Source organism: Antechinus flavipes, chromosome 4, assembly GCF_016432865.1.
Source record: "Antechinus flavipes isolate AdamAnt ecotype Samford, QLD, Australia chromosome 4, AdamAnt_v2, whole genome shotgun sequence".
NCBI lineage: Eukaryota > Metazoa > Chordata > Mammalia > Dasyuromorphia > Dasyuridae > Antechinus > Antechinus flavipes.
The window spans coordinates 315,304,808-315,332,049 of NC_067401.1; the positions used below are offsets into that span (position 1 = coordinate 315,304,808).

The 27,242-nt window shown below is 33.8% G+C and overlaps 1 protein-coding gene across 2 annotated transcripts in view; it reads right to left on the reverse strand.

The window, feature by feature from the left end:
* MED23 (mediator complex subunit 23) overlaps window positions 1-26,953 on the reverse strand; it is a 54,128-nt gene extending 27,175 nt beyond the window's left edge. Inside the window, exons 1-16 of one of the 2 annotated variants that reach the window (XM_051997743.1) lie at window positions 26,726-26,953; window positions 25,002-25,033; window positions 24,732-24,819; window positions 21,644-21,768; window positions 20,040-20,151; window positions 17,324-17,422; window positions 16,224-16,325; window positions 15,644-15,713; window positions 13,068-13,180; window positions 12,384-12,479; window positions 11,741-11,758; window positions 6,152-6,352; window positions 5,374-5,517; window positions 3,031-3,176; window positions 1,940-2,185; window positions 710-852 (exon numbers count right to left, since the gene is read on the reverse strand). In XM_051997743.1, the coding sequence (XP_051853703.1) occupies window positions 710-852; window positions 1,940-2,185; window positions 3,031-3,176; window positions 5,374-5,517; window positions 6,152-6,352; window positions 11,741-11,758; window positions 12,384-12,479; window positions 13,068-13,180; window positions 15,644-15,713; window positions 16,224-16,325; window positions 17,324-17,422; window positions 20,040-20,151; window positions 21,644-21,768; window positions 24,732-24,819; window positions 25,002-25,033; window positions 26,726-26,773 (1,783 nt within the window). In that variant the 5' untranslated portion in view covers window positions 26,774-26,953. The remainder of the gene's footprint in view (window positions 1-709; window positions 853-1,939; window positions 2,186-3,030; window positions 3,177-5,373; window positions 5,518-6,151; window positions 6,353-11,740; window positions 11,759-12,383; window positions 12,480-13,067; window positions 13,181-15,643; window positions 15,714-16,223; window positions 16,326-17,323; window positions 17,423-20,039; window positions 20,152-21,643; window positions 21,769-24,731; window positions 24,820-25,001; window positions 25,034-26,725) is intronic. The other variant, XM_051997744.1, reaches the window with a different exon arrangement.
* Between the last annotated feature and the right edge of the window lie 289 nt (window positions 26,954-27,242).

The following is a 27,242-nucleotide window of genomic DNA, read 5'->3' on the forward strand; positions in this document are numbered from 1 at the left end:
GTACTAGCTAAGATTTAGATGGATCTGTACAATAGATTAGATACATCATATATAGTAGTAAATGGTTATAATAATCTAGTGTTTGGCAAACCCACAGACCCAAGCTCTTTGGAGAGCACCAAAGAATTGGAAATTGAGCGGATGTCCATCAATTTGAACAAATTGTACTGGAATACTGTTGTGGTGTAAGAAACGTATTAGTAGAATGATTTCAGAAAAACTTAGAAAAGACTTACACAAACTGTTGCAAAGTGAAGTAAGCAGAACCAGAATACACTAACAATGTTATACAATGACTGATGGTGAATGACTTAAGCTATTCTCTGCAATACAATGATCCAAGACAATTCCAAAAGACTCATGATGAAAAATGCTAAACCCCTTCAGAGAAAGAAGTGATGGTATCTGAATTCAGACTGAAGCATACTATTTTTTATTTTCTTTATTTTTTTCACGGTGGCTTTTTTTAGAGGGAAGAGAGCAAGAAGTTTCTGTCTTTTACAACATGACATGTATATGTAAAATAGATTATGTATGTTTTTCATACACACACACACACACACACACACACACACACACACACACATAAAACCTATGTCAAATTGTTTACTACCTTAGGGAGGGGATAAGGGAGAGAATCTGAAACTCAAGTTTTTTTTTTAAAAGAATAAAATACTAAAAAAAAAAAAAAAAGAAAATTTGCTCTTACTAATAAATCCTTTAATGCCCAAGGATTCTATTTCCATATAAACCAGTAAACGACTGTAGGTTTCTACTAGAGCTGGGGCCAATGCCACACTGGATTTTGCATGTGCCAGTTTTATTACCCTGGTAGCGATGCTGTGAATTAAGCTATGGTAAAAGTAAGAGAGGGGAAAAAGGAAAGTTCAAATTAGATATGACTTGACAATAATAGCTATTTATAAATACAAATTTTAATAAAATTGCAAAGCACTTTTCTCATAATAAATCCATATTATTACTCTTATTTTTCTGGATTAAGAAAAAAAGAGGTTCAAAGGGATTAAAAAATTTGCAAATAATCATTCGACTAATAAATTGCAATGGTATTTTATCTTTTGCCTCCAACTCTTGACAATCCTTCCATTATGTCACTGTTATTCCACTTTCAAACATCTGAATCAATTACTTTTTATTTAACAGTATTCAAGTCAGTAAACTTGATACTAAGTAGTTTTCAATCTTAACCATTTACTAAGTGCTTTTCATGTCAGAAATTGTGCTTCAACAAACTCATGGAAATACTAAATTTGGCAGTTTTCTATTGTGAATCCCAAGAAGACACTGTTTGTATCCTCTTAAGAATTTAATTCTATATCGTACATTAAATGCTTGTTCCAATCAAAGTATAATGCTAATTGCTGATACATAGAAGAAATAAAATTCCTGTCTTTAAAAAGCTTACAAATTAGAAGAAAAGTTAAGGATTTAAGACATGTACGTAAATAAATATGTTAAACTGTAATAAATGCCTAAGGGAGGTTAATGAGAGGGGTATGTGTGTGTATGTGTGTATGTATGTGTGTGTGTGTGTGTGTGTGTGTGTGTGTGTGTGTGAAGAATCAAGATAGCAACATGAAAAAATTGACATCTTAGCTGAGATTTGAAGAATTTCAACAGGTAAAGATGTATAAGGGATCTATTCTAGGCATGGAAGACACTATATGTAAATACATGTTGGGATCAACAAGAGCAGGATGAGATGAGGGAATGGTTTGTAGTATTTTGGAGTGCAAGGCATGTGAAAAAAACCTAAAAAGTAACATGAAGCTCTGTGTGTGTGTGTGTGTGTGTGTGTGTGTGTGTGATAGATAAAGCATATGCATATACAAGGCACAAAGGCAAAAACTTTAAAAAATAGTAAATTGTTGCTATCAACTGAAAATAACATAAGACCCAAATAAATGAAAAAACATACCTCATTTTAGCATGCACTGTAAGGGAATCCAATAGATTCATTGGTAAGGGGGTGATAGATCCTGATGCCATGCAATTAATTCCAGGAAGAGAGATTCTCATATTTCCATTGCCATAAATAGTCTCTACTAGTACTCCCATAGGTAACGTGAAACATTCTGAATTTGTAGAATATGCATTACACAACAAAGCAATCTTATAGTCATTCATCTGTAAATTTTTATTTCGAAGGCTTTGTTGCAAGAACCTATGGATATTAAGTTTAAAATATGAAAAACCTATGAAAATTAAATTAAATAAATATTAAATTAAATAGGAAAATAGATGTAATATCCCACAAAATATAGTTGTAATACATTATAATTTTTTTTTCATTTTTACTCTTTGTTCAAAGAGATAAAAGCTTAGATCCTGAAGGTGCTATGTTTTCCTGTCCCCAAATACAAAACAGCAACACACATACATACACATATCCAGGATTCTAGGTAGATTCTAAATGGAATGTTTATAGATTACACAATTCCTCAAGACTCTCAAAAAATTGAAACAGTGGGAATTCGACCTTGAAATAATATTTAATATAATACTATTTCTGAACATATGAAGAACTGCATATATACATAATGTTTTTTTTTAAATGCACATTATCAGTAAGAGTAGCAAAAATGTTAAATGAGTCAATCAAGAGATAAGTACATAGTGTGTAAAGACTAATATTAGAAAGCAATATTTTGCAAATTAGGCTACCTTATTACTTGTAATCGTAAATAAAACCCTATACTTTAACCAAGACATTATCATAAATGCTACCTAAGGCTTGATTTTTAAAAGGTAATATTTATCAAATTATGAAATATTATCATTATTTGTGAATGCCAATCACTTTATTGAGGCTATAAATTACTAATTTTGAAAGCATTATTGGCATTCTAATAAAGCTGTTAAATCTCTGCTATAGATATTATCTAGTCTTTCAACCATAGCTATAATACACATATTATTACATAAATAGAATCAGTTTCAACAGTAATTCCCAAATTCCACTGATTTCTATATAATTTAAAAAACAACAATATGAAGCTATTGACTTACTCATGGTGAAGTTTTAGGGAGTGAGGTATAGGAATCTGTAGTTTGGAATTATCATTTTGAGCCTTCCTGTTCAGATGTATCCAAATACATGTCATTGCAAAAGCATGGGTTGACTGGGGTTTGTTAATATTTGGCACAGGAATACACTGAAAAAGCATATTTGTATATTATCACACACAAAAAAGAAGCAACATGTTTTAGGTATTCTTACAAATGAGAATCGATTTATAGGATTGGAATATTTTAATCCAACTCCCTTGTTTTTCATATAAGGAAATTGAGAGAGGTTAAATAATATATATTAAGACACAGATGGAACCCATTTTTGGGTTTTCCCTTATAATTCACAAATCCTAAACTCACTTAACAAGAGGAGCATTTATTAAGCTTCTATTGTATATAGATTACACACATTTATATATAACATGTGCTAATCTGGGAGTATAAAGACGATGAAACAGTGCCTCTTCATATATATGAAAAATATTCACTGCAGCAGTTTTAATGACAGGGAAAACTAGAAACAAAGTGTGTACCCAATCAATTACTAAATACATAATAGAATATTCTTAAATAGAATGATAGTAGAATATCATTATGTATTTAACCATTCTTCAACTAATGTGTACATACTTTACTTCCAGCTTGTCCTATCATGCCAAAAGAAAAATATGAAGAATTCAGACAAAAATAGGAAGACTTGCTTGAATGGATGCAAAGTGAAGCGAGCAACATGTTACATTGTTGACCACACCCTTCCTTCTTGTACACTCTCTCCTCTCTGGGTTTTTCTAACTCCCCTGATTATGCAGTTTGAGCACTGCCAATTTATTATTTATAATCTGTCCCGCTAACTGTGAATGTTGTTTGGTCGCAGCCTTCTCGTCTTTATCTATACTCTCTTAGTGACTTCATCAATTTTTATGGATCCATTGTCATTTCTACAAAGGTGATTTCCAAATGTGAATATCTAACTCTAGCTCTCCTGAGTTCTCCCAACATCAACAAATACCTACTGAGCCTTTCTAATTATATGTTCCATGAGTATCTGGACACATCTAAAATGGAATCATCTTTTATCCCATCTCTATCCAATTTATCCTTCTTCCTAATTTCTCATTTTTCCTTATTCCACATATTTATCAGTTGCCAAATCTTGTTGTTTATAACCCCATAATATCTTTCACAGAAATCCTTCTTTACCTCACAAGGTATCACCCTAGTTCAAGGCCCTTTAGATAGGACTACTGCAATAGTCACCTAATTAGTTTCAAGTCTCTCTTCACAACAGCTGCCAAAATAATATTACTAAATATTACTCTTCTATTCAATAAACTTCAATGATTTCCTATAGCAACAGTGAGGTGGAAGAGAGGACAGAATAATTGACTTTGAGATAGTTTAGATCCTGTCTCAGTTACTTATTAACTATGTATCTTCTGGCAATTCAGTTAACTCTTCTCTGTTTAGCTTCTACAGCTTTTTATATTCTGGCTCCTGCCTACTTTTCCAGGCATAATCATACATTATGGTCTTTTGTGCATACTATACTTCAATCAAGCTGTTCTACTTGTTGTTCCTCATAAATAATATTCCATTTCCTATCTCTGTGTCTTTAAATAGGTTGTCTCCCATGCCTGGAAGGCATTCTCCTTTTCACCTCTCTTACCTTCCTTTAAGACATCTCACCCAACTTCTTTTGTGATATTTTCTTACTTTGAGACCTTTCCTGATTTCCTCTAGGTATTAATGCCAGGCCCCTCAACCCAATTATGTTGTAGTTACTGATACTTGTACATGATGCCTTATGCCTGCTCTTCAAAATATAGTCTTTGAAAGCAGGGTTGTTCTATTTTTGTTTCTGCATGCCTAACATAAAAACACAAAGTACTTAATAACACCTGCTTTCTTGATATATATGGAAATGACTGATGACTAAAACAACCAAAAAGGCATCAATAATATCTTTTTTTTTTTTAAAGAAACATGAGAATTTGATGATAAACTTTTGTATCAAAGGTTTTAAGTCTTAGATTCTAGTACTTCCTCTATCATTAAACCAGCTACATGATAACCCTGGGCAAATTACAACTCTTTTATATATTAGTTTTCTCACCTGTAAAAGGACTTTCAAAATCAAGTAGTTCATCAATTCATTTTATAAGAAGAACTTCAATTTCAGAGTTACACAGCTAATAATAATTAGGATTAAAACCCAGGTTTTTTTTACTTTCAGTGTGTATTCTTTCCATTACTGCAATACCATCTTTCTTTAATATAATACTACCTAAACCTTTAATATAAATTCAATTATATTTCTTTCCACTTAATAATCCAACTTACCTCTTTTTCTGGATAAAGAAGATCAAAGAGCTTCATAACAGGGAGAAAATCAGCTAATGCATTTTTCTGAATACTTCCAGAAATAAATTGTAGCAGTACCCACATTAAATGGTCTCTGCCTTTAATAAGACCTCGCCCTGCTAACTGTAAAAGATGATTGGAAACACAGATTAATTTTTGGTTCATCAACACTGATGGGCGCTTCCATTATAAAACAGAAGAATTTTGCCTGCAGAATCTATGCAATATAATTTCTATTCTGAGAAAATTCATGATCTAATTTTAGTATTTGCAAAGTATTTCAATTCTTCAAAGGTCCATCATTTAAACTGGTTTGATGATTTTTAAGATTAAGACACAGATTACTATTTCCATATCTTAGTAGACTGGCTTTTGTGTAATGGCTAAAATAAACATGGTGGTCTCTGGGCAGCCAACTTTGTGGTAATAGAACTTTAAAAAAATCTACTCTAACAGTTATCTTTGCTTGGAATACACATTATCTTATAATAAAATTTATAGGTATAACAATGATAGTTTGTTTTATTACTGAACTTAATATTATCTGAGAGATAGAATCTTAACATACCTTATCAGGTAATGAAAAAGATAAAATGATATGCCAAAGATCATAATGGAGCTGAAACTTAGTTTCAGGATTTCTATTTGTCAACACTAAAACTTTATCATTAAGTTATGTTCTTTGAAATTACAACCCGATTTAAAAAAACAAACACAAATTAACAGTCCTCAATTAAAAAGAAAACTAATACAATACCTTTTGATGAAGAGATAAGACCATGTGAGGAAAACTTGCAAACTGGAAAAGTACAAAAAATATGAGCTGGCTTGAGAGGTGCTGCCACAGAAGCTGACTGGTTCCCCCATCATCAAATTTCTCCTCAGTCTCTGAACGTTCCATGGCATAAACGACCAGATCCACCAACTGGTCCTCCAGCACTGGGCAGCGCTGTTTGTGCTGTAGGACAGAGATTAAATACAGTATTCCAAAAGTTTCTTGGTTAGCTTTAAAAGTAATCAGGTAACAGAAAATATTAAACAGAGGCTGGGAAGCATGAAATGAAGTCTGAACTTGTTAAAAGTTAGGCTGGTTTATTAAAGCTGCACCATGTTATGTCACAGAAGCCAACTTCTTTTCACTAAAAAGCCCTACAATCCTTCCACAAGACCTCCCAAGACTTAAACCCAAGTGGAAAAAAACTGTTTTAAACCCGATTATTGCTTTAGTTCAAAACCCTCTGGAAATTCTTGGGTATTCAAAACAATCAGAATTCACATAAAAATCTAGGTTTTCAAGGCCTTTGGATGGTTTATGATAGGTAAATAAAGCACTGTGAGCCATTTGCTTGACTTAAAAATTAAAAGGTTTGTTTTCTATCTAAATCTTTGATACACCAATTCATGTATATAGGGTCTAAGTCTTTTTATATAAATTACCTAATTTTATTGTATAAAGACATTTTCTGTACATTCAATCAGCCACAATTCTGACTACTCTTCTACCCCTCCAACAATCCTTTGCAAAAGTTTGCTCAGAAAACTGCTAAATGTATGCTTTCCTCTTATAACCCAAACATAATGCAGCTTTAATTTGTAAAACAAAGCAAAAAACTATTTTTTAAAAAAAGAAAAGAACTGAGCTTAAAAACTAAAAATGAAAATGCAATTTCCCTTTCTAGAGGCAAAAAGATTTGTGCTTTGTTTTTCCAAATTGCTTTTGAAAACATACTTAATTAAAAAATATACCCACACATCCACAAAATTTTAGTTGTTCTTGCATTTTCTTAGTAGCCAGGCAGTTGACGTGACAGCCTTTTTTAGTAAATAGAATTGTTAAAGGAGAGATGCTTTTTTCCTATAAAGATGCTATTATTTGCCTTTTGCCATGAAAAAGGGATATGATTTCTCTTATTAAGGAGAAAAGTACAAAAATGGGGATAAATTTGAATAATATACAATGAACAGCATATCCTCTTTTGCATGCTTTTTTGCCAGCTCAAACTTGTAAAGCTACAAATCTAGCTGCACTTTCTTAAGGCATGCAAAAACAGAACAATTAACCAAAACAGTAAGCATCAAGTGCTGTTCCATGTTCTCTCCAAAAACACAATGCCATGATCACAGTTCAATCACGTTACAAGTTTACAAATAGCAATATAAACACCACCAATTGGAAATACAGTACTTTTTCCTCCAAAACTAATCATTATGAAGCAGAGCAAAGTGCAACAGACAACACTACAGACTATTTTGTAATTCAGCATGCAAAACTACTGTGTACAGGGCTTGAAATTCACTAGTTCTGCTAACCACCAACAACCCAAGAAGGGCGTCAAGATGACACAAATTTAGAGTGAAGTCATTCCAAGTATAAAAGAGTCAGAAAATTTTGTGAAAAGAAGTGAAGCCAGGATTTCCAGTAGGAATTTATCATTAATAATTAGTATTTCTTAGGGAGCAGAAACTGACCAATTGGCGATCTATTCTTCCCTCCCCAATGATGTTTCCCCCCATCAATTTGTTACAATAAACAAAGAACTAAATGAAATCTATTTTGAAAACCTGAGCCAAATTTAGAGCTTCTCTTTTAATATCTATGATTTATTTAAACAAAAAATCAGGATAATACTTACCTACCTATTTCTCAGAAGGGTTGTGGTGGTAAAATAGTTAAGGTCAGTAGAATGATTTAAAGAGGAAAGCCAAAATGTTCATTATTACTGTGAATAATAGGATTCTAACAAAGTGAGAAATACTAGGAAATTCAAAGGAAAAGCCAACATGGTCTTCCATTTAATGAATCTAGAATAAAATGAGCCAATACCCAAAGACTTTTTGTGAGGTCAAAGTGCTTGTTAAGCTCTACAAACTTAATATAGTATTTTACATAAGTAAAATATACATTAACTCTTAATTTCTCAGCTTTTACTGATTTAGACTGCAAATGTTTCTGAAAGTTTAAGTATGTTGTTTTGTTATTCTATAAAGCTTCAAGATACAGAGCGCAAAAGACTATATATATAGTCCATGGGTTAAGCAAGAGACTGAATCAAGGAGTGAATTTTATATGTATTTGTCTCTAATCACTTTGTAACTAATATAACACTGTTTAGGCATCAAAATTCACTCATAAAATAGGAATACCAATATTTATCATCTGATAAGTTAGAGAATCTTGAGAAGTATAAGAAATTAAAACTTAAAGCATTTTGAAATCTCTGGATTAAAGTTATCACTTGACTAACAATATTCTACAAGATTCACTAACTTTTTATTTTGTTTCTGAAGCTAGTCATTTCTAAATTTCTGAAGGCCTTAGTAATATTTTAGCTTAAAAATATTTACATAAGTGAAACATTTAAGTGTCAACTATGGGCAAAGCCCTCTGCAGAGTACTGGAAACATGGAGATGCTATGCCATCAATGAACTCAAATTAACTTCACTGAAAGCTAGATGTTAGTAAAGTACATACTTGAATATTTTAACAATTTATAGTAAAGTGGATTCTAACACTAGTATTTTAATTTAGAATTCAACATCTTAAGTTCTATTTTTAACAACTTAAATTTCAGGATATCTGATTTTAAACCTTTAGCTTAAAAAATCAAGTCATAAAAGATTAACAAATGCACCAATACATTCACATTTTTCATCATTCACTGAAATGACTAATAAAAAGTTTACCATTAGCATACAAGTAGTCTTTCTTCTATGTTAATAAGTGGTATCTGGTAATGTTAATATTATAATAGTCCTGTCAATATTCTCATTATGACATTTAAAAGAAAAAAAAAGCAAATTTTTATTCTGGGAAATAGATAATCTTACAAAAAAATCTTAAGATTTATTTTGAGGCTAGAAATGACATTGTTTTATTCACATTAAAAATTAAGTCAAAAACCCTTCTTCCACCATATTTCCCACATTTTTTTTTTCTCTGATCAGGAAAAGAATCAGTCTAATAGATTTATGAAACATAACAAAAAATGTACTCCCCCAGTTCCTATTTATGACTGTGTTGCAAATAGTTAAGGACTGTCTATTAATTGTTAGAAAATGAGACAATAAATTCAAGTGCTATGGTGTGACAGAAAATGACTGCAAGTCAGAAGACCTGACTTTGAGATTAGTCTCTCACTTATTAGCTCTACAAGGAAGAGGAAATCATTTAGCTTTTCTAAGCCTCAATTTCCTGGTGTACAAAGGGGATACTTACATTAACTACATCAGTGTTGTGAAGGAGGCATTTTGCAAGTCACAAATCATATAATCTGAGCCACTTTTATTAAAGCCTCTCACAACAGAAATGCATTTGGTTTTTGCAAGTTTATTTAATACAAATTATTCTTTTATCTACAAATGAGTCCTGACCTCCTATTTGATGCTAAAGTCTACATTACTGATCTTCAGAGTATTGTGTGAACATTTTATCTTTTAAAAAAGTCTTAATTCCTACTGGAAAATGTAAAAAGAAAAGCTCTTGAAAGATATTTAAGCATTAGGTATATTTTTTAAGAGCGGAGAAAGGACAAGAAAGTATAGTATAGTATATAGTATTATATTGCTAAAAGAGGACACTAAACTGACCTAATAAATATTTTAAGTCACTTGGTTCATTGAATGTGTACACTTATTTTCTACTCTATTTTCCAACAGGTAAAAATATATTATTAAAAATTGAGTTAGCATGTTTGCTTTAATCTATTCAGTTTCTACAAAGCATTACTAATGAAGTATAAAATTTTGATGATGCATATAATACAGTAGGACTGATGTGATAAATGTTCTGTCAGCATTTCCATTATAAATTTTTATTTTTTATGGAATTATTTCTTAGTCATAAAATTTTTTTAGGTTGAAACTTGCTATTGAAATGATTAGCCCAGGACTACACTTGCTTTACCAACATTTTTGGACCTGTTTCAAGCAATTTCTGGTTTGAGAAAAGCTATTCTCCCAATGAAAAGTATAGGTGACTTAAGGAAAATCACATGCAGATTAACTATCATATGTATTAAATTAACATTATCCAGGAAACTGAAAAAGGAGGTGAGATGTGACTAAGGCCTACCATAAAAAACTGGGACTTAGGCATTGTTTGACCATCTTTTTAAAGTCCAACAAATACTTACCTCTGTTCAAGGGAAGGTCGACCAATTATTAAATGATTTGTGGTATTTAAAATGTTCAATGGGAATATACAATCAGATAACTATCATACTGTAGTGTGAAATCATTTGAATTGCATGTGTACAAAAGATTGTCCAACAGAGGAAACTTGGTAAAATTTTACTAAGAATAAAAAATTAAAATAATAAAAAGATACTGCTACTAGAGTGAGGTTTGGCATGCAAAGTTTCAACACTGAGCAAGTTTTATGGCCAAGCTATATGTCCTTAAAAATAGGGTTTTATAAATGGAAGCACTGGCACAACCTTCACTATAGTATTGCAAACAGCAACGCTATTTTATATATCCTAGACAATAATGTCTTTTTAAAATAAAAAAGCAGGTTTTTCAACTGGTCTATTTTAATAATATTGGGCTCAAAATTTTTAAACAAAAACAACTGGAACCACTATTTTCCTTAAAATTTCAAAGGTGAAAAGTCCTGGTAATAGACTTGGGACAGTATAAGAGTTTGGTTGATACAGTTAGGCCATAGTGTATTTCCCCCATGACAAGTTAGCTTTCAGAGTAGCTAACTTTTGGAGGAGGCCACTTTTGGCAAAGACTGACACAGAAGAATATTGGTCAAGTAAGTGGGGGCTACCTAAGAACATAACCTTTCTTAGAAAAGCCCCATATTTCCAAAAAAGCCTTCACTGCAGCAATTTACCACTCCAGTTTTAAAGACAGCGTTTCTCTATTAAAGTGTTTCATTAACAAAGCAACAGAAAGATGTTTTATTTTGGGGTATGGCTTTTTCAATCATTAGGAAAGATGAAGGCCACCACAAGTCTATCCACAAGACTAGCTAAAACTGTAGCTTAGCTGTGGAGTTTGAAAAACAAGATGGAGTGGGAAGGGAAAACAGTTCATCAAAAAACGATCGGCTTTAATGAGTAATAACTGTAGTCTTTAAAAAAAAAAGAAAAAAGAAAAAAAAAAAAAAAGAAAAAAAATTAAACACCAAAAAGGAAAAGAAAAAAACCACCAAAAACCAAAGCTATAAAAAAACAACTCTCACATCCCAAGAAGAAATTTTTTTTAGTGGCCCTGGTCTCAGCATGGTCCTGCCAATTTCAAGCCCCGACCATACACGTATTCTCTAAATGGAATCAGTGGCTACAAAGCGGCCAGCGTATCGTTAGTCACAATACAACAGTAAGGTTGTGAACATACCTGAGCAATGTTCAAGGTCTAGAGCATTGGAGGATGGGCAGGACAAGACAGGACAGAACAAAAATAAAGGAAGAAAAAAAGAAAAGACAAAACAGTGACTATGAGGCCAGCCTCAAGGAACCCAGAGTCAGAACAAGCCCTCCCACATGTCAAACTACTTTAAAACAAACACTAAAAAAAGGAAAAAAGAAGAAAGAAAATTCAACTTTCCAATGATGCAATGCTGAAAAATGACAAACAAGGCTGCAAAAACTAAAGACCTGAACGATAGGGGGGGAAAGGCAACAAAAACAAAACACAACACTACAACAGAATGAAAACCATTAAGAACAAAATATTAGGATTAAGTCATGTGTAGGTTTATCTGGCAAAAGGTATACTTGAGGCTGGCCTTATAGAAAAAAAAGCAATGCAAAAAAAAAAATTAACTTTCAAAATATCTACTTTTCAATTTAAACATCTCCAAAGCAATAATAAATGATAGGAACAATAGTGTTCAATAAACCTAATATAATTTTAAATAATAAAGATAACCACTGAATAGTCCTAAACTGTTTTGCTCAGTTAGCTATAGCAAAGAAAAGAGAAAAGAATAGTGCAGACTCTATGCAGAATTTACTAGGTTTACAGCATAGTACAGTACCTGCTTATTTAAACCTAGCATATTGCAGACCATATCTCTGGAATAAGGTTGCTCCAACACATATCTCAATAAAGCAGTCTGAGGTTCGAACAGATCCTTTAAGAAATAAAGAAAATTATTTGCTTCAAGATCAAAATTAGTTTTAACTTAAAGTGATTTGAAAAAAAGTTTAAAATTCTGAAGTATATATATATATGTATATATATATATATATTTGAGTAAGCAATATTTAGTAGTAATTGTATTACATTTATGGTATTGATTACTCATTTTTATAGATTTTTGCCTGACACATCAAAAAAAAAAATCCCATGTTCCTTTCTTATCCAGAATGAATGAAATTCTTAATCATCTTGTGAAAAATTACTATCTGAAATTGTCTTAGTCCCTACTATTCATCCTGCCTGTTTACCTACTAGTCTACTACCTGAAAATACTATCAGAAAAAGGCCTCTGGCATAGAGGCAGCAACAATGCCATACACTTTTTGAATATCTTTTGAGTAATATGGAAATTTAATTACGACATCACTATCTTTAACTATATATGTTGTTAACTATACACACACACACGTAATGCCTGGGCCTCTAAAGATGGCAATTGTACAGAATCTGTCTTATGACTAAAGATTTCTGTATGGACCAAAAGTTCGATTAAATTCAATTTCTTATGGTAACTACATACCTTATCATATGGTAAAAGGCCTTTCAAAGGAAAACGAAGTGTTGTAGGATCCAATTTCCAGGAATTACAAATGGCACCAGAGTTATTTACCACTGGCAGAAGACTACAGCGCCCTGCATGTATTACACAAAATGCATGTGAGTAAATGCATTACTTGGCAAATGCATGGTGCCTCATCTCTGAAGGCCACAAAAATCAAATCTTGTTACAGTAACCTCAAACTGTAACGTATTTACTTGAAAACCATCACACAAAACCTTTTAAGAGAAGTTTTGAAAGTACTCCACAGTCATATTTTTTGATGACTACTACCCTTTGTTTCAGATGTTCAGGTGATACCTTAGGGATTTGATGAAAGATGAGTATCATAACAAATAAACTAAAAAAATTCTGATTCTGTTCTGTTCTTCTGTGTGTAAAAAGGAAGACAATTTAGATACCAATTCTTGTTTTCCACATAGGATTTTTTCTTCCAAACAGGAGAAAAAGTCAATTCAGAGAAACAAAGTGATGGAATACTATTGTGCTATAAGAAACAAGCTCAAATGATCTTAAAAAAACATGGACAGACTTACATGAAATAATGAAGTGAAATGAGTTGTATACAGTAACAGGAATGTTGTTTTTAAGAACAACTTTGAGGGAATAAGTTATTTGGATCATTATAATTATATCAATTAACTACAAAGGACATATGAAGACACTATGCAGTGAGAAAGAACTGATTAAAAAAAGAGTATATATAGAATGATTTTACAAATACATACATATTTGTGTATGTAGTATTATGTAGCTAGTGATAGCCACCTCTTGGGCAAAGAAGCAAGAGGAAGAAAAAAAAAATTTACATGATAACTTTATTATATATTTAACAGGAATTGCAAGTTGGACATAATAGGTTTGCAGTTTCATGTGTGATCTTTTAAAAATTATATTCTTATGGAAATTCTAGTTTTAGTCCATAAATTACCTTTAAAAACATAGAACGCAAGCACCATCAGTACACAAAATATCTTTTTGTTTATGTTTGTATTGCCAGCTCTTACCAGTCTGACATATAGTAACTTTAATAAATGCTTATTGACTGACGAACTATTTAAAAAAAAAAAAGAAAGAAAAGAAACAAACTAAATAGAAACTAAAGAAAAATTCTCTACCAAAATGAACAATCTCTAAGGTAACAATTTTAAATTCTAATACAAGGTCAAACATCAGAGGCAATCTTTGTGCCAAAGTGATCATAATTCACTGAGGAGGTACTGGTACTCTGTCTGGGGTTTAGGGACTGATTTCATTGTGTGACCCTCAGCATGCCACTTCACTTGTTTGGGCTCCCTCATGTATAAAATGGACTACATGACCTCCCAAGTGCTATTAACTCTGCATCAGTAATATTAGGATGGTAATGTTGACAATGTCTGCCCAACTTTTAACTTTTCTGAGAAATTTCTGATACCTGCACGTACAGAAACAGTTCACTGGTTCTAAAACTGATACTGATGAAGAAACATGGTTCAAAGAACACAGCACACTAAGAGGCAGAAAATGTGGGTTCAAATCAGTTTTTAACTGTTATCACATATCTTCCTCATCTGAAAATGGGAAAATAGCACTTTTTATCTTACTAGGATATAAGGATTATTTCCATACTAGATACTGTCTACTAAATGATGACTGAGGGAAAGAGAAAGCAGGTTGTGGGAGAAAGACAGTAAGTTAAGCTAAGGATGTAATGGAAAAAAATTAACAGAAAAGAAAAGTAATCAGTCTTCAAATGTGGAAAATTACATATCACCTATCAATTTACACTTAACTGCTTTTCTATTACTCTCACTTTAACTTTATGAATGCATAAAAGAGTAAGAGACTCAAACTGAAACAGAAGTATATGACAGACATTTCAGCCCTCATCTGCATGCATCCTAATAAATATTTAACCTGAGTGACAAAAGCTTAAGCAGGCATGTCATTTCTGCATCTGGTGCATATTTGGAAGATTGCTGGCCTATATGTGAAGAGTAAAGACCATTTCTGAAGGTAATGTAATCCTTAAAAATGTCCTGAAGTGTATACATGTACAGACAAACTGGAAAACCACATGTTTAAGTTCTCTGAGACCACACAAGACGCCTAACAGACCATGTCAAATCCAAAGAGTCAAAGAAGTAGATATATAAACAAGTCTGACATAGAGTGGGTTGCAGCCTTCCAGAATCTTTCCAATGATTTGGAATTTTCTAGTCTGTTTAATACTCTGTTTCTCCATATCACCAGGAACAAAATCTCCTCCAAAGTGGTTTTAATCTCAAGCCAATAAGAAAGACACAATCTTGATAGTGTCCTTTTCCTTACTTTTCTCTCATTTTAAAACAAACTGTACTCCTTACAACCCAATTTTATCAATATTAAATTCTTCTATTAAACCCATGTTCCTATGCTCTGAAAGATGCTAAAATGTCACCATCAAAAACCAAATGCTTAGAAACAGACTTTTCTGCTGCTGCAATTCAATAGTTACACAATAAATTTGGAAACTTATATTGATAGTAACATTTTACCTTTTAATTTAGTCTTACCACAAATGGAGTTTATTCTTGCTGTGGGCCTGAAGGTATCCACAAAGTCTGATACAAGGTTGCCTAGTAACTTAAAATAAAAACAAGGCAGATTTGGTATGTGTGGTTCAATCTCAAAGAGTATTTACTTAAAAGTTGTCACTTTGATTTCCTGAATTCAGTCAAGTACAGAGCCTCATGTACAAGAATGTAGATGAGACATTGTGATTTCATTATTATAGGGAATTCCCAGATGAGGAAAACTCCATAATCAATAAAATGCCTAGAGCTCAAGATCACAAAAACAAAAACATGTCAGTGAAAGGAGTTTAATCCAAGTATTTCTTGATTTGGAGACTGGCTCTCTAATAACTTTTTGTTTTTTAAAGTATGTACAGTTTACTTTGTGGTAAATGAAACTCTCAAAATCAATAAACAAAATTAAATTTGCCATCCAATATGGTCACAAGAAGAAAAAGTATGGGGGAAAAGTATTGGAAAACAGTCTACTTTGGGCCAATGTTTAGTTAGTGCATCCAAATTAGTACGGCAATATCCCAATTAGCTGTAAACACCTAACAGTGGAATTGATAAAACTTACCCAATGTGGAAGTTTCCCCTCAGGATATAATTTTCTGATCTCAGTAACTGCAAAATAGGCTGGTAGTAAACAGGCATTTCGTTCCAAAATATATGCTATAACCTGTAATAAGATACAAATTTGATTCAAGTCAAATCAAATTTTCTTTGACAGATTTTTCATTTTCAAATCACTGTCAAAGATTTTAAGAGACCTCACTTGCAACATCAGAGATTAATCTGTGCATGAAGGATTTAGTTTAAGTATAAAGAAGCAGTTTTCACATAATGAGAATAATTAAAACAATGGAGTAGATTGTTGACAAATTGATTTTCTACTAGGGGAAGCCTTTAAAACAAGGCCAATGACTAGGAATAGGCATAAACCTGTATTTCCTGCTCCTGGAGAGGCTGAGATTGATAGACTGAGCTTGAAAGGTCTAAATTTAAAAAGAGCTAAAAACAACTGAGTAGCTGAAATAAATACTATACTAATATGATGGGCTCCCAAAAGCAGGGGATCAGCAAAATACCTAAAGCAGAACAAATGTCCATTGAGGGTAGAAATGGAACAGGTCAAAATTTCAAGCCAATCAGCAGTGGGATATGGCTCATGAATAGCTGCTGCACTTCCAGCCTGGACAAGGTAGGGATATTCAGTCTCAAAAACAACAAACAAATAAATAATGTAAGACTAGTGGTGAAAGCAGAGAGAATAGACTAGATTTCTGGTCTCTAAAGTGTTACTCTGCACAGCACAGAATCCATGAAAGTATTCTAAGTCCTTTAGGTCTCTTATAATGTTATTAATAACATATGAATAGCTATACTTGTCTTTATCAAATATTCTTATTATGTTTAATAAAATTAAATAAATTACTAGATCCCATAAGAATTTTTTATTAATTTAAAGCAATACAATTCTATTAGTATTAAACAGATTTTTTCCTTCCTCTTTCTTTTTTTGGTGGTAAATAAAAAGAAAATAGACAAGTGGTCTGTAAGGTTTTTTTGTTCCAGTATTACATGGAGCCTAGAAATCTGAAAACTAATAGACTGAACAGAATGAAAGGGTTCTTTGGAATGAAAATTAGAAATACAATTCAGATGCATATATGTTACCTCTCTTGCTGCTAGAAGTTGCTGTACCACAGCTGAGCTCACAGTATTGGGTATTGTTAAGATTTTCTCCAAAATCACTTTTAAGAGATCTCGTACACCCTGATGTTGGAGAAGGAAAGCATGGAAAAAAAGAAATCTAAGTTAAAACTGAGAAATCTGTACTCAGTCCTTTTTGAAAAAGTAAAAAGTAAAGAAAATTTCAGAAGGAGAAACTTTATCTCTTGGTCCACATTTTTAAAAACCAAATAAAACATTAGTTCTTTTAACTATGGTTTGTTCAAATTTAAGAAGTTAATATCTATAGTTAAAAAAGAATCCAACTTTTATTAAATAGAACAAACTACTTAGATGCCTTAGAGGAAAGAAAAATAGATATCACCACACTTTGCGATAAACATAGTTATCACTAACTACTATTTCTGAATTCAGTTCCGGTATTTGCAACTTATAGGGTTATATTTTAAGTTCAATCTAGTTTAAAAAGACTTAGACTGCTGATCTGATAATACTGCAGAGAATAAAAGAATTTTAAAAGGGCCCAGAAGAAAAAAAAATTTATTTTGTACAAATTTTTTTTGTCAAAACAATGGAATATATCTGAACATGGCTGAAGTTTCAAGCACAGCTTTCCTGAACTTCTCCACAAGTAATCTTTTCTACTATAAATTTTACTTCCTGTCTTCTATGAACTAATTCTATTTGCTTCATTGCTTTTGTTTATTCATATATTCTCCTCTTCCCTTTTTTTCAATTCCTATTTATTCCTTGCCTATGATTTGTGAGACATTTAACAAATGATCGATGATCTGGTACAAAATATAGCTCAAAATTTGCCTACATTGAAACCTTTTCTGACTAATCATATCCTATTCTCTTTAATCTAATTGCCTGAAGACAGAAAATATTCTTAGAGAAACTGGAATAAACAAGTGAAAAGAATATCAGATTCTTTTAATCACAACTCTGCTTGATTCATTTGGTTTGGAATTGTTCTCAAGTGATGCAAACCTATGTTTTCTTTCTCCAGGTTCTTTCTTCTAAAAATTTTCCCAAAGAGTAAAGTATCTGAAGATTTTGTCCAAGAGAGTCTGTCTCTCTCTCTCTCACTATACTCTTCACTCAGTGATATAATTAGCTCACAGGGTTTTAATTATAATCACTATTTTGATGACTCCCAGAACTTTTTATCCAGCCCTAATTTTATACCTGAACACTAGTCTTCCATCACCAAAATTGGGTTATTTCAAAAAGGATGTCCTATAGGTAGCTCAAACTCACCATGATAAGTCAGAATTCATTATCTTTTCCTTCAAACACTTTAGTTTCACACTACCTATTTCCATAAAAGGCAACATCATCCTTTATGTCATCTAGGTTTGAAATCTTGAAATCAACTCCAACTTTCATTTTCTATCACTTCACATATTCAATTGTTAAGTCTTGTTATTTCTATTTATACAGTATCTTCCACATCCAGCTAGGTGGTAGAGTACCAAGTCTGGAGTCAGGAAGATAAGTTCAAATCTGGCCTCAGATATTCACCACTTGTGTGACTCTAGGTAAGTCACTGAACCATGGCATATAGCAAACATTTAATAATTCCTTCTTTCCTTCTACTCAGATGACCACTATAGGTCAGGCTCTCATCACCTTTTCCCCAGGCTACTGCAATAGCCTCTTAATTGGTATTCATGCCTCCTATATCTTTCGCTTCACCTTCAAATCATCAATCATATTCCACAATGCTGCCAAAATGACTTTTCTAAAGTATAGGTCTGACCATGTTACTATGCTATGCAATAAACACTTCTTCCTACTTCCTACTGCCTCTAGGAGCAAATATGAACACTCCCCTTTAGCAACAAAAGACCTTCACAATAAGAACTGGGTACCATAAGGCTTTCCAACTTTATTTTACATTATTCTTTCCACATTCTATACTTTATTCAAATTGGCCTTTTTTGTAAAGACTCACACAGGACATCTCTATACTTTAGTACTGGCTGTCTCCCATGCCTGGAATAGATTTCCTTGTTATTTCCACTTCTTGGAATGTCGTTTCCTTAAGGACTCAATTCAAATACCACTTTCCACAACCTGATCTATCCAGTTTCTAATGCCTTTCTCTAAAATGCAGCTGGCATTTTGTGTATTTTTTTTCTACATACTTATTTTCTGCTCCAATTTAATGTAAGCGCCTCATTTTTGTCTTCATGTTATCCAGTGCCCATCAGTTTCTCAGACAAAAAAAGCACTGAATAAATGCTTAATAGTTGTTTGATACTATATACTAAGCTGATTGTCAAAAAAAGCAAACACTTTCTTCTGTATGTATTAGGATATACTTTTAAATAATGGCTAGCAAAAATAAGAATGTTAAGTCATTTGGATTGATTCTTCTATACAAAAATCAGACCCTTTTCCAGGACTGTGACAGTTGTATAAGATCAAAGACACTAAGAACACAAAAAAGCATTACTGTTGTGTACTTTCAATTAGTCTGAAAAATGTACCCAGCACAACAATCAAAATATACTTCTGAGCTCACAGTTTTAAAAAAACAACTCTTTAAAGCTATCTTCAGAATTTAGAAAATAAACTGCTTTACATAAGCATATAATTTTAAGGGCATCAAGAATACTACCATGTAAAATGAAATAACCATATTATCACATTAAAAATCAAAAATCACTCCAAGTAACTAAAAATATACTACCTTGTAATCCACACCACCAATTATTTTCCGAACCAGTTTAAATGTCAATGCCCAAAGTTGTGTTCTTTCCCATTCAAGCGTATCAGAGTTTATCAGGGATTCACAAACCATTCTATAGAAAAGAAATATCAGTTTTAAAACAGAAGTATATACTTAAGAAACAAAAGGTATTTAATATAAAGCAGGACTATAGATATTGTAGGTCTATTATGACTGTTCATCTCATCATGTTTGGTTTACAATTTCCATAATATCTTATTATATATACACTGTACAAGGATGTTTGCTCCCTAGAATTGTGTAACCACAAGTACTGTCTTTCCTCAATCAAATCAATATTACTTGCACAAAATATATACATGCACATACCATTTATACAAATTTATAGTGCTATTTACCTCTATTACCACACTATTTTTCTGTATTGTGAAATGGAAGTTTGCTCTCTCTATGCAATCAGTGGAATCACAAGGGAAGCTACAGGAACATAAGCTTTGATTTCTTACTTGAGAGAATATCCAAAAGCTACCATAGATTTAATAATTCTGATTCAAACCTTATCAACTGATTATTATGCTACAAGTACTTATGGCTTTTCCTGTCTTTTGCTTTCAACCCCTAAAACTAGCAAATATCTCCTTGTCTTCCAATATCATAAGTATTCAGATGGATCCAAACAGTACCATTTAATGGACCTGTTTCTTATCAGGTAAATATTGAGTTTCCTTTGCTTCCCACTCACTACTGTGGATACTATAATACCACATAATCACCTTTTTGAAGAGATATTTGCTAAGTGAAGGAATTGAAATATTTGAGGGAAACTGTTAAAAGTTTTACTCTCATTTTTAAACCACTTAATTCAGAATTTTCATTCCAATTGCCATGGTGAGTGATCCTAATTTAATAGTATATGAACAAGAATTTTAAAATTTAACAATTCTTTTTTTTTTTTACAAACTGCTTTCCCTTAATCATAAAAAGGGTTGTTCAAAGATGTCTAATACATTTTATGTTCATATAAATATAAACTATAATTATATGAATAACAGAATTATTAAATCACACTAAGTAAAATTTTTGAACAGTAGATAAAAGTTACAGGAAGCTACAAGGTAAATTTTTGTCATTAATCTTCTGTAGATAGAAAATGTACCCACAATGAAAGGCAAAGCTAGACAGATTTAATACAAGGAAAATTTGCCAAAGTAAAGCTTCAGTTGTAAAAATGATAGCAACTGGAAATCAAATGTTAGTGCCTCATAAAATGATCAGCATCACTGAAATGGAAGGGAAATTTAAAAATTAACTCCTTTGTGTGGATAAGAAGTCACTGTTTTTACAGAGCAGTGTCTTCCAACAATGAAACTGAATTTTAAATGAAGAAATCAGGACGGTTATTTATGACTGAGGGACCGTAGACCTAGCTGAATGTTTTCTTCATATTATCTTTTCGCTAACAACTGAGGTCTATTTTCTTAACAGTGCATGGAACACTACATTCATTTTGTCAAAATTTTTTACCCAAACCCTTTATCCTAACTATATTATCAATAATAAGTGTCAATCTAGGCAAAGGCATCCTTTCTTAATTTTGGACAGACCTGGGTGGAAGAAGACCAGTTTCTACTGCCATTCCTAGGCAATCATAAAGAAAAGATATTCTCTTAGGGCTGTGTTGGCTATGAATGAACCGAACAATCCATTGGATGCACTGCTCATGAGACTCCTGAAAAAGAATGCAAATGTTTACAGTTATAATTTGCTAATGGTCCATAAGCAATTGAAATATTCAACTATAAGAATTAAAAATTAAGAAAGATAAAAAATTCAGATATGTCTTTTGATTACTCGAGTATTATAATAAGCAATTAGATTAAAATGTTATTAAATTAATATGGCACCAGAAAATATTCTCATAGTCTGTGGAAGAGACATTCTTCATCAAATTTCTCTGTTGTAAATTAGCAAAGGAAAAGAAATACTTGAAGATCAGGAAAGCAAAGAGAAGAGTTACACATATAACTCTTATCCTTTTTCTCCTCAAAATACCAGGATCTTCCCCCCCCCCCCCCCAAGATATACTATTTTGAGGAATTCTTTGGGAGTTCATGTTAGAAAGTTTAAAAAACAAAGAGGTAAATAGTTTTGAAGGATAAGTGCTACTTGTAAGGAAGGTAAAAGACATAATAGTCATTAGTCTAAGCTTTCACTAGTTATAATGCAAATGATACAGAAACAGATATTTTCATTATAAAAATGGAAGAGGAAGCTTTGTGGCTTCAATAGCCTTCAGTTTCTGTGGCTGTTTTTGTATTAAACACTAAACACAATGCATGTGATTAATAGATGCTTGTTGGGTCAGAAGCTACCAAATGACCCATGGGATTCCTTCAAATGCAGTATTTTTCCTCCATCTCATGTCTTTACTATATAGGGAAACATTCTTGTCTTTTCCTTAGATGTATAATTTTCCAATTCCAGTTCTGCTCAACAAAGAGAACAGGTTGACTAGTTTTGTCCCAATTCTGTATAGGCAAAAGGGAGGCAATTGCAGTGGGAATGGGGCATTTTAGTAGATTGTCCTAATAACAAGAAGATTCTTTGACATTTCATCCAAACACTTGCTTACTGAGTGAAGACACTCAATAGATTTTGTAGGTCAGACCCTGTCTAGTCACTCCAACCTTATATATCTATCACAACCTGTCTGTGAGATAACATTCTATTTTTGAAGATTAGATACCCTGTCTTGCCTTTTGTTGGGAGGAAAGCAACTAGTTTTTTGGAGTGATGTTAAAGTGTAGGAAGGGAAGATGTTTAGCTGATTTCCCTAGATCCTAATAGAGGGGTACTGGTAGATGAAAATATTTCTTCCCATCCTTCTAGTGTTGCCTTCTTTTGTATGGGATACTCAGGGAGGACTAGCACTTCATGTAAGAGGTCATGCTAAATCATATTCAGGGTTATTCATCCACTTCTTTGTATCTATCTTTACTCAACTCTTACCTGTGGTTCCATGAAGCTATATCATGCACAGTGGTCACAGCCTGGTGAACCACTTCAACAGATGGACTAAAGTAACTTGAGAGAAACTGACAGATCTCAAAACTATAAGTGAGTTAGGGGGAAGATCCACTGGAAGCATGTGATGACTTTTTATGATGAAATGGATAGATGAGAATAATTTGTTCCAATAGTCATGAAGATGGTTGAAGCAGGTACTATGGAAGGTTTAGCGCCAAAAGAAGATGCCAGTATCATCCACTGTATCCTGAGCCATCATCAGCCTTGACATTTGTCCCGCCATTGAACTTTGATGACTCGGGAAGAAAGAGGCTGACAACGTGGTGCAACTCTGCCTCAGTTAAATCCAATTCATGTTCCAAGTCAAGACATGACCAGTGATGTCATAAGGTCTCTTTGAAAAAGAAGCTTGAACAAGTACAAGTATTGTTCCCACAGCTGTGGCATCAATATCTGTTGTTCTCTATAGTTGGCCCTGCCTTAGACAAAGAGCCAACCTATGTGATGGTTATGGTTTTAATAAGAAGGTAGACAGAAGTTTGTCAGCCCCAATTTTACAGATAAGGAAGCTGAGATACAAAGAGAATAAGTGGCTTGCCCAAATTACACAAGTATTTGTGAGACATTTGGAAGTATAAGATACAATTTAGATTTGTTACTATTTCCCATATACTATTCTGTCTCAGATATACTTCACTAATTCTTCCATTTTCTCTTTTTAGTGAATACATTTCATTATCTCTTCTAAGTTTTAATTGAGAGAAAATTATTATTATTTTTTTTTTAAATATCATGAATCCCTTTGGCTGTTGAAAGCTATAGAACTCCCTCTTCCCAATGTTTTTAAATATCTAAAAGTAAAATACATAAGGATACAAAAAAATGATATCAAAAAATTCCCCCCCCCCCAAAAAAAAAAAGTTCAAAGTCTACCGTATAAGAAATCTACAGGGTAGTTCAATCTTGTTATTTTATAGATATAGAAACTGAGGTTCATGAGGGAGCAAATGAGTCACCTACAGTCATGAAGCTAGTTCATGGCAAAGCTAAGATTAACAAGTGAGGTTGCCTATCCTTAAAATAGCTGACTGGTGATAATCCAAAGGAGTAGGCCCCTCCCTTGACTTGTATCAGTGTTCCTGTCTTCCCTGATTTTCCAAATATAAGAGTCTTTACTATCTTTTGTATCCTCAAGTACAAAAATCCTTACTTTGGCACTACTGATTCCTGCCATTTCTGAAAGCAAGGAAAAGAAAAGGATGCTTGGTTCCTATGTTGTAAATTGACTTTTTTGGTCTTCCAAAGTTTTATAGGAAAGTTACTGTATGGATTTTGAAGACATTAAAATGTTTAGTTTGACATAATAAATTTTTCTTCTACCCCAAACCACCAAAACATGGTAAAACACAGAAATGGGCTACTAGAATTTTTAAAAATAATATGGAGGGCTGCTTATATTAGTGCAATAAAATGACTATATAGGAGTTTTAGTCATGGTTTCCCCACCTACAGCAAGTAACTATACATATTAACTATATACATTATAACATATATACATACTGTTTTTTCATCTGCCAAATTCTTGTCCTATTGCTCTCATAGAACTTATAAGGATCAAATCAAAATACTACATAAGATGTTATTATTTAAACTTTTAGTACTCACCTGTGAAAGACTACCCCAAAACTGCCTGAAAGCTCCCAAACAGCTGATAAGTTTTGTTTTTTCATCTTCTGGTGTATCCATAAACATGCTAAAGAAAGAAAATAACTTATCATCTGTTACCAATTGCCACAAATGGTCACTATCCTAATTAAAAGCAATCCCAGAGAGGTTATCACCTCCTCATTAGCTCCCAAAACTAGAGAAGGGAAGAAGAAACAAAAACAAAAATGGATACTCCATAAAAGGATTTTTATCTGGCATTACACTTACCCTGGAAAGGCCTCTTCTATGATTTCTGTTTTCTGTAAAATAAGCAAGCAAAAAAATTCCATTAAATTTTAAGGGGACTTAAACATATTCCCAATTTGTCTGGGCTCTCACTCTATTTACTGTGATATATTCAATAACTACTTAATTTCTGTCAGGTTTAATCAAATTGAATCTTTTTCAAAATAAAGAATTCAAACTAGTTTGGGGTTGCTGATCAACTAGAATTTATTAAACATCTACTGCATTGTGCATATAAAAAAATAAATGAAACAGTCCCTGTTCTCAATTTCTATCAAAGAAAACTCCCTTGTGAACTAAGGCACACTTTCTGGAACTCAGCTTATCTATAAAATAAGAAGCCTGAGTTAGATGCCTCTAAAATCCGTTTTCATTCCAATACTAATAAATATGTGAAAAATATGCACAAATAAAAGATAATTTCAGGGGAATAACACTGGTAGCAAAGGAACAAGCAAAGCATCATGTAAAAAGTTGCCCTTGAGTAACTCTGAAGGACTAGGAACTCAGGTAGCTGAGAAAAGGGGGTCCACCTGAGGTATAAGCAAACTTCTGAGGTTAGAGGAAAGGCCAGGCTTCTGCTTCGTGTGGGTTTTTCCCATGAAAAAAATATCTCATCTCTAAATGTTCTGAGCAAAAAAAAGTGAAAGCTTCCATGGAGGCTCAGAAATCTTGGCACAGAACGCTGCTCTTGGCAGTAGGCTGCAATTGCACATAACCCATGTTAAGGCAGACAGCAACTGATGGAGCCTCCCTGAAGCCTCCTTACTTGACTCAGGCTTACCCCTCATTTGGTCTCAGCATCAGCAAGGACTGCATCAACTTTGGAGAAAGGGGAAGAATCAATGGATCTTGGTAAACCGTGGGCTCAATATGTAGGGTCTACAGCGAGATGGCAGCCAAAAAAGCTCATTGGATTGCATTAATAAGAGGGACCTAAGTTTTCCAATAACAAAAGTGAAAAACCCATCGAACTGTCCTCCAATGTCACATTTAGAATACTGTGCTCAGTTTTAGGCTCATAGAAGCAAGCCAGACCAACATCATGTTCCTGCAAAGGGGGCTCCAGTGGTTCCCAAGATAAAAGAGAGTTATTAGATGGATATATTTTGAAAACATTAAATTGAGTTGCAGTTATCTAGTTTGATGTGATCAATTTTACTCCCACCTAGAAGGCTAGGCTCAAATTTAAAATCTTATGCTTGCCACGTAAAGTCCTTCCACTCTGCAATCTTCTTATGCGCTGCTCCCTTTTGCATATTTATAATTCAGGCTTCTTGCTGGCTCTCCAGCTTCCAAGCCTTTGCTCTGGCTGTCCCTCACGCCTGGGCACGCTCTCCCGAGTGTCCTTCAAGGCTCAGCTCATATTCTACCTTCTGCAAGAATCCTTTCCCAGTCGCTCAGTGCAGGAGCTTCCCCTCATTTCCCTTCTATTTGACCAGGATAGCTTGCTTCTATGGAGCTTTTTGCATTTGTCTCCCCTCCCATTAGACTGTGGGTCCCGTGTGGGTACGGCCTGGTTTTGCTTTTTTCTTTGTATCCTCAGCGCCTAACCCTGGGCCTGGCACACAGTGGGCACACAATACTTGTTGAATGTCTAAACAGGCTCCCAAGCAGTGCTAAAGCCGGGGAGGTGATCTTTCCCTTCCCCTCTTCCCAAGGTTGGCTGGGATACTGCGAACAATCAGCATGGGTTCCGGACTCACCACCACCTCCTCGAAAATGCTCTGCAGCTGCGTCTCCATCTGCACCATGGCGGCGGCCGGGGCAGCGGGTCCGGGCCCAGAGCCCTCCTCCTTTGATCGTGGCTCGGGCTCCGCGACAGCCCAGGGAGGCCCGGCTCGAACGTGGGCGCCGCGAGCTGGGCGCCGCGCGCTTGGGCCCCTCCCTCGGCGCCGAACGCTGGGTGAGGAACCGCAGAGCCGGGTACCCAGCGCGGCACCCAAGGGACACCCGGCTCCCTCCCTCCCGGAAACGCCGGGCGGAGGCGCAAGCCAACAACTGGGCACTTCCGGGAGGCGCGAGAGAAGAGCGGCGAGATCTCCTAGCCAATCACGCAGAGGCTCCGCCCCCACGGGAAGTCTCCTTTCTCCACATGCCCCGCCCCTCATCCTTCCTTACCTTTTTATCTGCTGAGGAATCCTCCCAACCTGGACCCTTTTAGGATCCTCCCACCACCACCCCTAACCTCTTACAGAACAGCTTTCACTCTATTTTAGGCAG